This window comes from Aquarana catesbeiana, linkage group LG03 (assembly GCF_042186555.1).
Source record: "Aquarana catesbeiana isolate 2022-GZ linkage group LG03, ASM4218655v1, whole genome shotgun sequence".
Taxonomy (NCBI): Eukaryota; Metazoa; Chordata; class Amphibia; order Anura; family Ranidae; genus Aquarana; species Aquarana catesbeiana.
In genome coordinates this window covers 515,923,623-515,939,482 of record NC_133326.1, presented here as the reverse complement: position 1 = coordinate 515,939,482, position 15,860 = coordinate 515,923,623, and the positions used below count along the sequence as shown (strand labels likewise).

The following is a 15,860-nucleotide window of genomic DNA, read 5'->3' as shown; positions in this document are numbered from 1 at the left end:
GGAAAAAACATAAAGAGGATATGGGACTTTCAAGGTGCAAAAATACACAAAGTGACAAAATATAAAAGAAAAATATATACAATTTTTATTAAACGAATTACATAAAATACATGTAATTAGTTTAATAAAAATTGTATATGTTTTTCTTTTATATTTTGTTGCTTTGTGTATTTTTGCATCTTGAAAGTCCCATATCCTCTTTCAAAACTACATATTTATTTAAAATGACCTTGTCCACAGGGTGACAACGCTGCATGTGTCATTTAACTGCAGAGCAAACTACGTTGACACCCTTTTAAAGGATGTGAGAAAATAATGGATCTATTAGCAGGATCACCAAGTAATAAAACTATCTTACATAGGGGAATAAAAGAAAACCAAAAACTGCTAACTTTTTGTGTGTTTTTTATTTTGTCCATAATTTTGCTTTAGTGTAAATATAATCAACGTAGGTTAGTATTTTAAAAAAAAAAAAATCTATAGTTTTATTATATATTTACACAGGGGCTGTATTGGACCATTAAAAACACAATTTGAGCTTCCTAGTACCGTAGTGATACGCTTTACTTTTTCTCTTGTCTCAGTTCAAGTCTATAGGCAGAGAGCAGTGGCAAAATACTCACTGAAAGTGGTTGGTTCGCTGCACAATCTAATGAAAAACATATGCAGTCTGCAAAACAATAGATTCATTAAATGCAATAGGGTTTTCTACGGCAGTGGTTCAGCAAAGATACAGACTGTACTGTCTGTTATAAAGATAGCCGCTAGCGGAAAACTATGATATAGCAAGCATATAAAAAGGTGAGTATTATGTCTAAGGCTACTTATAGATACAGTCAGTAAATAAAATGTAGAATTCCCAAAATAATTGTTGTTCTTCAAGGAGAACCAGCTTCAAGGAGAACCAGCTTAACAACCTGGCTTATGCCTGAATTAATTCTAATAAATATTAATTTATTATTGAAGGTCTAAAATCTAAACCCAGACATCAAAATCACAAATAATTGTTAACATGCTGAAATAATATCCAAAGACATTTTTTAATCTTTTGTTGTAGCATTTCCTGTTATGGGGTGACAACTAATTCCCATTTTCTCAATCTGGCCATATACTACTGGAATCTTCACCTGTCACTACTTTACTAGCAAAATTTGCTTGTTAGGTGGCCCTGTAGGCTTCCTTCTGGCTGACTGAAAAATCAAAAGAGCCAGGCAGAAAACTGTTGGCTGAAAAGTGGTTGCATCCATTGTCAAAAAATAAATAAATATATCATTTGTATTGCTATTACAATTCTGATGTTATAAAATGAAAGCGTATGCTATGACTATAGATCTGCATTCATTTTGTAGGATGTATATTAGAAACCCTAAGGTATGACAACTGCTACTATTTCAACCTCTAGACCTCAATGTTGATACCTAGCTCCTGGAGTGCATATAAAGACTCTAAAACCGGCCATAGAAGGTGCGATTTTCTTTCCTGCAACCATGCGGGGGGTGGGGAGCCGTCCCTGACAGGAGAACACACAGTGAATATTGCTAGTGGCTAGCCGCTGGCATTAATCGCATGAAAAATCCGACAGGCTGGTTTTACCCAAGTTGATCAATTGGTCAACTTGGGTACCATCAGCCTGACAATATATGGTTCAAATCTCTCTAGATCAAGGGTTCCATAGTTAAGAGGAATGTAAACAATTATGTAGCTCTGGTATTTGTAGTACACAGTTCTGCACACTCAGGACCTAGGAGATCCCACGTGTTATCTATATGAGGTCAAACTGTTGGCACATTAGCAACTGCTGACCACGGAGAAATGCTGGCCATACATTGTTCGAATTTCAGTGGGTTTCTGATGAACCGGTTAAAAGTCACTTTGTGGATGGCCCTGTCAGCACCCTTCAATCCTTCAATTAAAGAATCAAAGGAGCCGAGCAGAAAATTGTCACCTGAACTGCCCCTGCATCCAATCAGATGCAGGCACTGTTGAAATATTCTGATAGCTGCTGGCTCACAGCAAGAAATTCATCTATCCATGTTGTAGTGCATAAATGGAGGAATCTGTCAGCTTGCAGACTGAATGAAAAAAATCTATGCGTGTATAACCAGCCTTAGGCAGGCCATACACGATTCGAATCATGTATTGGCAGGCTAAATGTACCAAGCTGAACGCATGTTGGGTTTTACCTGTGATCATTACTAGCGGCTGTTATAGCCACTAGCAATAATCACGGCTTCCCCCGCCCTCCCCTGCCCCCCCCCTCTGGGAGAAGACAATGGCTCGGCAGGAGGGATTCTCGCATCTACAGTATCTGTGTTTTTGGGGGAATCAAGTGAATTTCTTTCCTGCATCCCATGGTTGCAGGAAAATAATTTGCTCCGAGTATGGCCGGCCTTACACTTTGTTCAACAGTTGTCCTAAGATAAAGCAAAGGTAATCAGGGAAGCCAATTTAAATCTTTTAAAATTAGGATTGCACAATCAATGTGAAACATCTTGCATGAGTTTATTTGTGACTGGTTCTCTTTGGGACGTCATGATGTGACCTTACGCCTTACCATTCATGTTACAATCTGGCTGTACAATATCTGTTAGATTGACCAAAACAATGTATTATGAAAACCTACCTAAACTATGCAATCAGGCAAGCCCTCGTACTACATAATGAGATTTTAATGTTTGTGGCAGGCCTAAAAAAATTTCCTCCTGTTGTTTTTCATATTAGTTACATGATAGCATCAAATCTTCCTTCAAAAATTCTGATCAATGTAGTGGTAGGAAGGAGTGGGATGGGGGTAGTTGGGCTGATGATGGACAAAGTTTGCAGTAGGCCTCAGTAGGTAAGTATCTGAACACAGCAAGCTGCCTAATCACCCTCCACTCCATAGTAAATTTTGAGCATCACATGGCGTTTTCCGTTATGGGGATAAAGTTGCTCAGATCATTGGCCACTCAAACAAAATAAATTGATCGTTAACATGTACTGTAGAAGTTGACAAATTGGCAATATAGTCTTTAAGCAAATGAGATTACCACAACACTGTACAGCGTCACAATAAATAGATTGATCAAACAAATTCCCAGTGACCACACTGACCAAAAGCCGGTAACAACCTGAAAATGTCTGTTTTACATCATAAAAATACTTAAAAGTTGGGCCAAACCAATATTAATACCGCCCTGCTTTCACCAGACTTCATCAGACCTTGGCTATGATGTCATAATGTGGAATTTGTCACCACACACGGTGACAAAAGTGGAAGTCAGGCCACACCTCTTTACATGGCTACATCCTGTACAGTCCTGCTGCTTCTATAGCATCATGTAGGTGTATTGTGAAAACAGGAAGAACATGCACCACAACGTTACGGGATTTGTCGATATCGTCCGGACTGTGGTCTGTGCTATGCCCCTCTCAGCAGGTGGTGGCCAGTGATTGGTGAATAGGAGGTTGGAAGCACCGTACGTGTTCTACTGTGGAACTGTCACTCTCTACAGATTTCATATATTTGTTGAGGACTGCAAAGATCTCATTGTTCAGGATCTGATACTTCCGGATGCGATCTGCCATTTTCTTTAGCGGCTGGAGGGATGGTCAGAAACAGGATAGCTGGTTAGTGAATGCGAAGACTTAAGAGATCATAAACAAAAACTTCAGCGAAGAAAATTTTGCAAACTGGAAACGCAATCCATGCAGTGCTGCTTCCACACTGCCATCAGAAACTCCATGACCTCATTTAAAGCTGGATTGGCCTGCTGAGTCCCTCCCACAGCTCTGCTCTCTGCAAAGGCTATGTGTATCCCAGATATTATTTCATTGCTACTTTAGAAGGTACTTTCTGGGTTGCAACGGCATTGAGTGCACACAAAGTGGATTTCAAACCCATTGTGGATATTGAGCTATATGTTTTAATAAAATGTTTGTGCCTGGAGCTCAGCTTTTAAAGAGAATGTGCAGTGTTTTCTGATATAGTTGTTGTCCCGGCTATAAAATACATTTTTTTTTACATTTTTTTTTTTTAGTCAAATAAATATTAAATATTGAATATAAATATTTTTCATACCATTTGCAACCAGTACCTAGTGCATTAGGCTATGTCCCCCTTTTACTAGGTTGACTGAATAATCTAAATGTGTGCTAGAAGGGAAAGATACTGCCTTCTCTGCTATGGGATTTCCATTGGACAGCCAGAAAGTGAAAAAACAGTGCTGGGCTTCTATTTTAGAAAGGTCAGAAAGGGCTGCAAAATCTGAGCCATAGGCAAACCCAGTACTAATGTTAATGTATAAAATTGAGAATTTACAAATATAATAAAAGACACAAAAAAAGTACAAAATATTGAAATAAAACTGACAAAAAATCATTTATATTTCCCCCTTAATCTATGTTGTAAAAAAAAATTATATATATATATTTATATATTTATTTATATATAGTGTGTGTGTGTATATGTATGTATATACATACTATATACACTGTACAGTGTGTATATGTGTATATATATATGTGTGTGTGTGTGTATCTCATCTCCAACACTACAGATACCCTTTCATCTATGAGGCAGAAGCTCTGCCTGTGCCCATGTCTTATTTGTGTTGGGCACTGTTCACCAGAATTAATGACGCTCAGAAGGTGTTGAACACATTGATTTGCCAAAAGTACATTTAGCATTAACCATCAATGCCAGTATGTCTGGTCAGTCAGTGAAACTCACCACATTTTTTATGATTTCATCTTTCCCGTCCTGTCTTTGAACTTTCAGAAGGTGATAGCAAAAGTCAAAGAGGTCAAAACGACGTTGCTGTCCCAGAAGCACAATAATGGCACAACCCGCCCAGTTCAAACCGTCTCCGAAGCACTGCCTGTAGGGGGAAGCAAAAGACAGGACACAAAATTAACAAGACAACGGAGCTTGTTAGAAACTTGTTATTAGGGGTATATAGAAAACCTCAGCTTACACTTAACTAGCCCTAAAATTGTCCTCTACCCCCTCCTAACAACTATGCTAACTAACCTGTGTAAGATAAATACACTTATTTATTTTCAGACCAGTCAAATAATCTACACTAGCTAGCAAAGCCTGAAGTGGTGATGTCACCCATAAGCTTTAATGGCCCATCCACTGTCAGCGGTCCCTCCACTCCCCTGCAGCCTAGTTACTGTAGGTGTAAGCTGGAATTCCACTTAAAATGTTTATGTTTTGATTGTATTTTCAAAAATACTTAAAGAAGAAGTATGGCCAAAGCTTTTTTGGCTATACTTCACCCACGGATCCCAGGAGTGCAGTTTGTTCTGCACACCTGTGACAATTTTAGCCAACAGTGGGCTAAAGCCTGCTGTCCGCTGACATCACTCAGCCGGTCTAGGCTGGGGAAAGATTCCAACTTTACAGTCGGGATCCAGCCACATGCCTGGATCGGCAGCTGGCTCAGCCTCTCAGCTGTGCCGGTGGGAGACTGAGCCAACTGCTCCCTCCCCAGCCCTGCAGTGAGCGCTGGAGGGGCAGAGCAGGGAACCGTTGCCCAACAGTCACAGCTCTCTGCTCAGAGCGGAGGGGAGAACTGAGTAATCAATTGTGTTCGTTTGCTCAGTTCTCACTGCAGAGGCGGCAGGGGACTCGATGCAGCATCGGATCAATGCTGCATCCACCTAGGTTAGTATAAGGTTTGTTTTTTTTAAAAACCCCATACTTCTCTTTAATTATTATTCTGGCTACAGTGTTAAAGAGACAAGACAACCCACTGGTGAACAGCAGTTTTCAGGGAGATAACAAGTACTCACTCTGCAGTAAATTCATTGGTCCCCACTGGAATACAGTAAACAAACTGCATGGCGCTCCAGAGTCGATGAAACTCCATACACTCGTCCACATGCATCACTCCATTGGTGGGGGGAGGACCACGCCAGATGGGGTCCTGCAGGTAGCTGCGGATCCGGGTCAGGATGACTTCAAACATGGAGAGACCACAGCACAGGCGTTCCTTGGTCAAAAGATCTCCCTCACGGGCTATAGCAATTTGCTAAAAATAAATATGAGAATTACCAAAATTTTGTGTTATCTTTTATATTATGTTACACTATTGAGTCTAGTAATGCCTAAAATAATACAAACTATTTTTGCACTGCTCCCTAAGTGGAACACTAGACAAACAACTAGGGTGATTACACTATGGCTTCCTGTTTCAGCTTTGCTACTTCCTAGTTCACATCCTGCAACCTGGACAGAGTTGATCACTGCAGATACAGTGTCCCATGAGCAGGCCGAGAGATAACCACAAAATGAGTGTGTTCCTTTGCCTGGTTGTGTGGTAGAGGTATGCAAATCACAAGACTGGCTAAACCAGGCAAACGGATAGACATTTATGTATGTATTTCAAGGGTATATTTATCTGTCTGCCTGGAGTATTGCTTTAAATTAAAAGCTGGTCTCCGATATTTCTGTGTAACTTTGATTCTTCTCTTTACAATGCCCTTTGAGCAAGAATGGGTCATTTTTCCTGGAGATAACGCTGGTGTGTTACATTACACTGACACAAATTCTGCTCTAATTACAAACCCTGTCCTTATATACTTTGTTTCTAAATGCACATTAATTATTGCCAACTAGATCTCAGCTGTTCTTGTGCCTCCCCTTCCTACCCCCACTGGGAAATGTTTAGCCTTGGGTAATGACATATATTTTTACATACATGGAGGTTGATTTACTAAAGGTAAATAGACTGTGCACTCTGCAAAGTGCAGTTGCTCCAGAGCTTAGTAAATGAGGTAAAGCTTCACTTTGCAAAGAATACCCAATCATGTGCAAAAGAATAAATATTACTGCATTTTTGCTTGCACATGATTGTATGATGGAAGTCAGCAGAGCTTCTGCTCATTTACCAAGCTGTGGAGCAACTGCTCTTGCAGAGTGCAAAGTTCACAATCTATTTGCCTTTAGTAAATCAATCCCCTGGCTCTTCAATTATTTAAGTGTATAGAATTGCAGGAGTTAAATTGGCATTGTTTTTGCATTGGGGATGTTTTCTTACATTATAGCTAATGCTTTTGGTATGACATTTCAGATCAGCTCTGAGTTCCTAATGATGCTGATCGCAAAACAAACTGAACAAGGCCGCCTCTATGCTACTGCTTGAACCAGTTATATTTACATGTGATTAAACGCTCTGGATCCATGGTAGTTAATGTGTGTATATAGATATATATATATATATATATATATACATAAAAATACGGGCTAAGCAGAGAGTGCTAGATGCTGGCGGTTAGGGGTAGTGATACGGTAGTGATACTGTATATGGCTGAATAACCTTATATTATAAGTTATGTGGCATTCATTTTTAATGGTTGTCCTTTCTTTTAAAATTTGCGTGTAATAAAATACTGTATTGGTTTTAATATACTCAATAGCTGACAGTTATTTTCAGCACACCCACAATCTGATTCATCTGACTGTTTATCTAGACATTACACCTAATAATATAGGAGAAGAAATGTTTTAGGGCCAGTTCACACCAGACTTATTCCGTTCAGTTACTTTCGCTTTTTTGCACTAAAAATGCATGCACAGTATTTTCCATGTATTCTAATGGCTCTAGTTCACACCATGCAGTCGGTTTCCGGTCATTTTCTGGTGCAGAAACTGACCAGAACTGACTGTATTGGTGCAGAAAAAATGGAACTGCATGGAACTGCAGCTGGTGTGAACTGGCCCTAAAGTCAGTTCATACCAATGCAGTCCAGTGCAGTTTTTTTCTGCATCAAAAAGGCATGGATAGTAAGTTATATGGCTTTCAATGGCATAGTTCACACCAGTGCTTGCAGGTCCAGTGTGTTCCAGTTCCAGAAAAAAAGTAGAACATGCTGCATTTTTATTGCACCCGAACGCTGTAAAACGCACGAAAAACGCACTGGAATGCACCTAAACACACCAAAAAACGCACCGAAACACATATCTCCTCATTTAGGGTTAAGTAATAAGAGAGTGAAAAAATGCACTGGACTGCATCAAAAACCCTTTAAAAATGAACTAGAACGCATCAAAAGCACCGGACTGCGTTTCTGTGGTGTGAACTGGCCTATGTTTTAGGCAGAATACAGATCGCCTAAATACTGTGTATTTTAAAAAGTCAAATGATAATATCATGTTCCCTCTGGACCTTCCCTTATGTAGAATAAAATTATATATGATGGATCTGAGAAAGAATAACACCTATGTCCTCATGAGAGAAGCAGAGACACAGACTGTAGCACAAAAAATTCGCCCCCTGTCTACCATGTGATAAGAATTCAGCCCAGTGCCAGAAGCAACTTCATGAAGGCCCCTAGGCAGTCAAAACCTTGGGGCCCCACTTGCAGGTTTCTGCAGGTTTCTCAGACACGCACTCTAGGGGGTTATCATTGAACTAAGTAGTATGCACAGTGGCCGCTAGATAGAGATGACCACACTACTGTACATTACACGAACATAGGTTGCACCTAATCTTTTTACAAACTGACAGCTGAAAGAAGATGAGCTATTCAGAGACAAACTGTAAATGTTACCCTGATATCTATGGTTTATGTACTTTAAGTTGTTATTGGGTACATAACATTTAAAGAGGTTGTAACCTTAGAAAAAAAAAATCATGCTCCTATCCCTTTAAGGCATGAGCTATAGCATAGTGCTTTTGCCTTGTCAATTGTCGCTTTCTATCTTCTACAGTACCTGGTTGTTCCTGCCTGTTCCTGTCTTCCCCTCTGTGGGCTGACCACATTTATCATGGCTGCTGAGTGTCAGAAACCATGAAATCAGACCGAGACAGAAGTACAGTTAAATCACACTTGTTTAATAATAAAAGTAAATAGAACAAACGTAGTCAAAACCTAGCCAAACATCAGGGAGTCGGAGATGAGCGTAGTAAAATAGCAAACAGCATCGGGAGCCAGAAGGGATGTCAGCCAAGCAAGTCTTTTAACAGGACTGCAGGCGAGCGTCTCTGTGATGTTGACTAAGGCGAAGGCAGAGATCCTCTGGGCTGGACGGCTTAAGTAGGCAGGACTGACAAGCAGGATAACATCAACAGATGAGTAACTGTGGACAGATAGGAACTGGCAATTAGCCGACAGCTGAGAGGCCAGCTCAGAGAAGGAAGGGCTGAGCCCAGCCCTTACAGTACCCCCTCCTCAATGACCCCTCCCCCTTGGAGGACCACCAGGCTTGAGGGGAAAACGTCTATGGAAATCACAGAGGAGGACAGGGGCATATACGTCTGAGGATGAGACCCAAGAGTGTTCCTCCAGACCGTACCCTTTCCAATGCACCAGGTACTGTATGTGCCCACGGAACCTACGGGAGTCAACAATGGACTGTACTTCGTACTCCTCATGGTTCTCAACCTGTACAGGGTGAGGACGTGGCACTGAGGTGGTAAAGCGGTTGCAGACCAAAGGTTTTAATAAGGAAACATGAAACACATTCGAAATACGCATATTAGAAGGAAGGTCTAATGCGTAAGCCACTGGGTTAATCCTGCAAAGAATACGGAAAGGCCCAATAAACCGAGGTGCGAACTTCAGTGAGGGAACACAAAGTCGGAGGTAGCCAGACCCTGTCCCCAACCTGGTAGGAAGCCGCAGGCAGGCGTCTGCGGTCAGCATGGAGTCTGTACCTACCATTAGCATGTCGCAAAGCCTCCTGGACTTGTGCCCAAGTGGAATGAAGACCACGGAGATGCTGCTCTAATGCAGGAATACTCTGCGCAACAAACGAGTAGACATGTACGCTGTAAATAAATTTGTTTCGTTTTGTTCCGTTTCGTATTAGAATTAATTCGTATTTTGTAATTCGTGTCCGAAATTTCGTACAAAATACGAATTTTCGCTATGTTCGTTAACTTTTTGTAACAATTACGAATGTTCGTTATGATGAATTTATTATTATGAGGGGCTCCCACCATCCCTGTGCTGACTTCCTGGCTTTTTAACTTTTAGGTTCGTTAACTTTTCGTAACAATTACGAATGTTCGTTATGATGAATTTATCATTGTGAGGGGCTCCCACAATTCCTGTGCTGTGCTGACTTCCTGGCTGAATTTTTTCGTAACAATTACGAATGTTCGTTAGGAATTTTGATCCGAAATTCGTAAACGAAATTTCGTATTTCATACAAAATTCGGAAGCATAGCAATTCGTATTTCGGATCCTCCGGAATGTACGAATTTATGGAAATTCGCACAAATTTTCGATTCGTATGAAACTAATCGCACATGTCTACAATCGAGTCAGGCAACATGGAGGGTTGGAAACCATAATTCGCCATAAGCAGAATTCAAGGCACTGTTGTGAGCAAACTCTGCCCACGGTAATAGGTCTGACCAGTTGTTATGATGGTCAGAAATATAGCAACGTAGGAATTGCTCCAAAAACTACTTGGCTCATTCCCCCATTAGACTGCAGGTGATACGCAGAGGAGAAAGCAAGCTGAACTCCCAACTGTGCACAAAAGGCTTGCCAGAACCGGGACACAAACTGACTACTCCTTGGGTAGCCCATGTAACCAAAAGATCTCCCGAGCAAAAATGGAAGCCAGTTCCTTAGAAGTGGGCAACTTCTTTAGTGGAATACAATGACACAACTTTGAGAACCGGTCAACCACCATAAGGATAGCTGTGTTGCCCTGGGAGTTGGGTAACTCCACAATGAAATCCATAGACAGGTGGGTCCAGGGCCTCTCTCCATTGGGTATGGGTTGTAGGAGGCTCACTGGAAGGTGTCGTGGAGTTTAATGCCCTGTACACACGATAGGATTTTCCGATGGAAAATGTGTGATAGGACCTTGTTGTCGGAAAATCCGACCGTGTGTAGGCTCCATCAAACATTTTCCATAGGAATTTCCGACACACAAAGTTTGAGAGCTTGCTATAAAAATTTCCGACAACAAAATCCGTTGTCGGAAATTCCGATCGTGTGTACACAAATCCGATGCTCAAAGTGCCACGCATGCTCAGAATAAATAAAGAGACGAAAGCTATTGGCTACTGCCCCGTTTATAGTCCCGACGTACGTGTTTTACGTCACCGCGTTCAGAATTACATAGTTAGTAAGGTTGAATAAAGGCACCATTCCATCCAGTTCAACCTGAGTGAGTGTCTACAATTGTCCCTATCCCTGTACATTGTGTCTCATTAAGATACTCATCTATTATATCATTATTTAAGGTACCCATATAGAGCCATCAATTTACACAGCACTCCACACTCATCACTCCCTACCCTCAAGGAGCCCACAATCCAAGGTCCCAAACTCACATTCATAAACTTCATAACCAATTTTGGATAGAAGCCAATTAACCTACCAGCATGTCTTTGTAGTGTGGGAGGAAACCGGAGTACCCGGAGGAAACCCACGCAGGCACAGGGAGAACATGCAAGCTCCAGGCAGTTGGTGTCGTGGTTGGGATTCGAACCAGCGACCCTTTTTACTGCTAGGTGAGAGTGCTACCCACTACACCACTGTGTTGCCACAAACGATTGGATTTTCTGACAACTTTGTGGGACCGTGTGTATGCAAGACAAGTTTGAGCCAACATCCGTCGGAAAAAATCCATGGATTTTGTTGTCGGAATGTCCGATCAATGTACGACCGTGTGTACAGGGCATTACTCTGAGCACACACATAACAGGTAGCTACGAAGGCGGTTATATCAGCACATAGACTAGGCCACCAGAATTGTTGGAAAATGGCCCAAAAGAGTTAATTCTTCCTCCCAGGGTGGCCAGCAGCCTTGGGAGAATGGTAAGTCTGGAGCATGGCAGTACGGAGACTCTCTGGGACAAAGCAGCAGTCACAAGTTTTCTCGGGAGGAGCGTGGACCTGAGCACCCAAAGGAGAAGTGAGACGGGTGCGAACTGTAGCCAGAATATGATCAGGAGGAATCACAAGAACCGGAACAGTCTCCAACTTGGAAGTGGAGAAAAATTGTCGTGACAAGGTGTCAGCCCTTACATTCTTAGTACCACCACACATAACTGCAACAAATCTCGGAGGACATCGTTAATGAATTACTGGAAAACTGCGGGGGCGTTACAAAGGCCAAAAGGCATTACGAGGTACTCATAATGGCCTGTTCTGGTATTAAACGCAGTTTTCCACTCGTCGCCCTCCTTAGTCCTCACGAGATTGTATGCCCCTCTCAAATCAAGCTTTGTGAAAACCGTTGCTCCCTTGAAGCGGTCAAATAACTCCGTAATCAACGAAATCAGATAGGCATTCTTAATCGTGAAACAATTGAACCTCAGCACGGAGCCAATCAAAAAAGGGGTTGTGCCTCTGTAACCAAGGACAACTAATAACCAACGGAAACTTAGGTGAGGAAATAACTTGGATTTGGATTATCTCATGGTGAAGAGCCCCTACGGCCATGGACAACAGAACTGTCTCATGAGTCACATGGGCAGGCTGTAGGGATCTCCCGTCAAGAACCTCAATGGCAAGTGGAGTGTTACGCAACTGCAGCGGAATCGAGTGCTTCGATACAAAGGCAGCATCAATGAACAGGCCTGCAGCCCCAGAGTCGATTAGAGCCTGTATCTCGATGGACGACTCAGCCCAAGAAAGGGTGACCGAAATCAGGGGCTTATCCTTCTGAATAACTGGGGATCGAAAAACGCCACCTAAGGTCTGTCCATGACAGGACCTCAAGGTTCGGGCGTAACCTGGACGGGTAGGAAAAGACTTCAAAAAGTGACCTGCCTGGCCACAATAAAGGCACAATCTCTCCCTTCTCCTAAAGGTCCTCTCATCTATAGAGAGATGCGTGAAGCTCAAGTGCATGGGTTCATCTTCACTGACTGACTTGGTACCAGGAGGCATGGGAGGTGAGGGAGGCACGAGTGGGACTGCAAAGCTCGGAGGCAAATGTACAGGAGGCTTCCGCAAGCGCTCCTTAAAAGAGAGTCTTTCTCTGAGTCTGGAGTCAATGAGGATGACAAACGTGATCAACTTCTCCAGCTCAGTGGGTATATCTCGGGCTGCTATCTCATCCTTGATGGAATCCGAGAGACCATGAGAAAAAGAAGCCACAAGGGCCTCTTTGTTCCAAGCAACCTCTGCTGCCAGAGTACGGAATTCAATGGTGTAGTTGGCAACATTTCTCGTACTTTGATGGACATGAGGCACTTGGCAGCAGAAGCGGAGCGTGCGGGAACGTCAATTACCCTTTTAAAGGAGGCCACAAACTCAGGGTAACTCAAGACTACAGGTTTTTGTGTCTCTATTAGAGGATTTGCCCAGGCCAAGGCTCTCTCAGAAAGCAAAGATATCACAAAACCTACTTTGCTTCTGTCCGTGGGAAACGCCTGGGGCAGCATCTCAAAGTATATCTCAACCTGGTTGAGAAACCCTCTGCATTGGACTGGATCTCCCCCAAATCACTGGGGAAGTGGAGCGAAACCAGACATACCTCTTATAGAGGTAATACTTGAGGAGGGTGCCTGCACAGAGACTGGCGCAGCAGCAGAGACGGCCTGCAACACAGGTTTTACCGGAGCAGCCACAGTGGGAGATTCCAGGTGAGCCCTGTGTCTCAGGAGCATTTGTAACGCCATGGCAAACTGATTCATGCGGTGATCTTGCTCATCCAATCTGGAAAAATATTACCAACAAGTGGATTGACTGTATCTTCTGAATTCATGGCCTTCGCCTACTGTCAGAAACCATGAAATCAGACCGAGACAGAAGTACAGTTAAATCACACTTGTTTAATAATAAAAGTAAATAGAACAACCGTAGTCAAAACCTAGCCAGAGTTCAGGAACCAAAACGGATAGTCAGACAAGCCAAACATCAGGGAGCCGGAGATGAGCGTAGTAAAACAGCAAGCAGGATCTGGAGCCAGAAGGGATGTCAGCCAAGCAAGTCTTTTAACAGGAATGCAGGAGAGCGTCTCTGTGATGTTGACTGAGGTGAAGGCAGAGATCCTCTGGGCTGGACGGCTTAAGTAGGCAGGACTGACGAGCAGGATATCATCAACAGCTGAGTAACTGTGGAGAGATAGGAGCTGGCAATTAGCCGACAGCTGAGCGGCCAGCTCAGAGAAGGAAGGGCTGAGCCCAGTCCTGACACTGAGCCATGAAAGCGTGGTCAGTTTAAGTGCCTCCGTCATCCAGCTATCTCCTCAGCGTCCCTGCATCTCCCCCCTCTCTCCCTGTCAGTTCTGTAGTCTTCAGTGAGAACACAATCTCCTCCCCTCCCCCTCCTCTTTGTTAAAGTGGTAGTAGACTCTGTTACACCACTTACACCCACAGGTAAGCCAATATCAAGGCTTACCTGTAGGTACTGTGATAATCTCCTAAACTTGCACTGTTTAGCAGATATTCAGAGTCCATACAGCAGGTGACATCACCGGCGCATGCGCTCTGACCTTCAGAGCCCAAGCCGTAAATGGCGGCTCCTGTGCGCATGCGCCGGAGTGATGTCATTTCGCCCTGGCCACTCATGTAGCCGAGGTTACATGAACCTGGAAGGAAGATCGGGGGAAGCCCTTTCAGAGGTGACAGCGTGGCGCTGGAGGGATTCGTTCTAAGGGAAATGATGCATACTAGCACATTATGACATTGCCCTGCTGGGAATTTTTTTTTTCACCAGCTGTGGTTTACTACCACTTTAAAGCTACAGTGCCCCAGGCAGTGTTTTGTCATGGGAGAGAGCAGCTAGCAGTTCAGTATTACAGGCTTTCACATGGAAATAACTAAAAATTTTAAATACTAAATTACTTACTGCAGATTATTTTGTTATACTTTTTTTTATTTTTACTATACAGGGACATTAATCATGTAATTAATAACCTATATAAGCACACTGGTTCACACCATGACTGCACGTGCATCACAAAGGAATGCGCTGTGTGTTCCTGTGGAATTCACATTTGGTTCTGTGCGGTGTTCGATTTCAGCACATTCATTTAGAAGGTGCTAAAATCCAACCGCACCAAAAGTAGCGCATTCACTATTTTTAAAAAAAAACAGTGTAACCGGATCACATGGTACAAAAGTAGCAGGGCAGGTGAGGGCAAATGCACTTTGTTTGTGACCTGCGTTTGGGGTGTCGTTAACTTTTTATTGACATCCGCTACAGATCACAATTGAATTGGGTTTTGCATGTGGTTTGAATCGCACAAGAACGCATATCCAATTCCTGTGCGACTCATGTGCGGACATTATGTGAAAGCCACATTCACATCTGCATGCAGCATGCACTTCTGTTTCATTATTTTTTTCCATTGTTGGTAATATCCATACGTTGTGCATAGGGCAGCCTATTGAGTTTAATGGGCTAAACTACGCACAAGGAATGTGCCACACAATCTCTTGACCTTTTAAAAGACTTTTAGAGTCATGTGTGGCAAAATGTGTGTCTGGTTAACATGTTTGTTGTGCCATTAACAATTCACTCTTCACAAATTTGGATTGTGTGCATCATCACCACAGTTCTAAAATTGCACTGCAATGGTGGCAAAACACAATATTCATTGATTTTTAATGGCACCTCAAACGTGCTGCATTGTTGACGCAATTGTCACGGCAATCAGCATTATGCAAAGCTTTTTGTCCTATTTTTGGGGGCGAAGCTTCGCATGATTTAGTTTGACATGACTGCCACGTGACAATTGTCACTCCAGCGCACCATGTTTAAGGTTCCATTAACAATCAGTGTCACCTAAACATGCGTGTTTAGTTTTACCACAATTGCAGTGCGATATGGCAATAATGCCTACAATTCAAAACCGCGAAGTGTGAATGCAGCATTAATGGCACAACGCACATTTGCAGCATGTTTTTTAAACGCTGCTTCCAAAGGTGTTTTTTCTATGCATTTAGGCTCTATGG

At 42.6% G+C, this 15,860-nt stretch overlaps 1 protein-coding gene across 3 annotated transcripts in view; it reads right to left on the bottom strand.

The window, feature by feature from the left end:
• Positions 1-465: 465 nt before the first annotated feature.
• The window catches only part of CYFIP2 (cytoplasmic FMR1 interacting protein 2), a 134,934-nt gene continuing 119,539 nt past the window's right edge, over positions 466-15,860 (bottom strand). For all 3 annotated transcript variants that reach the window (XM_073621167.1, XM_073621168.1, XM_073621169.1), the window contains 3 exons: positions 5,779-6,017; positions 4,712-4,859; positions 466-3,579 (listed from right to left, as the gene is read on the bottom strand). In XM_073621167.1, coding sequence (XP_073477268.1) covers positions 3,412-3,579; positions 4,712-4,859; positions 5,779-6,017 — 555 coding nt within the window. In that variant the 3' untranslated portion in view covers positions 466-3,411. The remainder of the gene's footprint in view (positions 3,580-4,711; positions 4,860-5,778; positions 6,018-15,860) is intronic.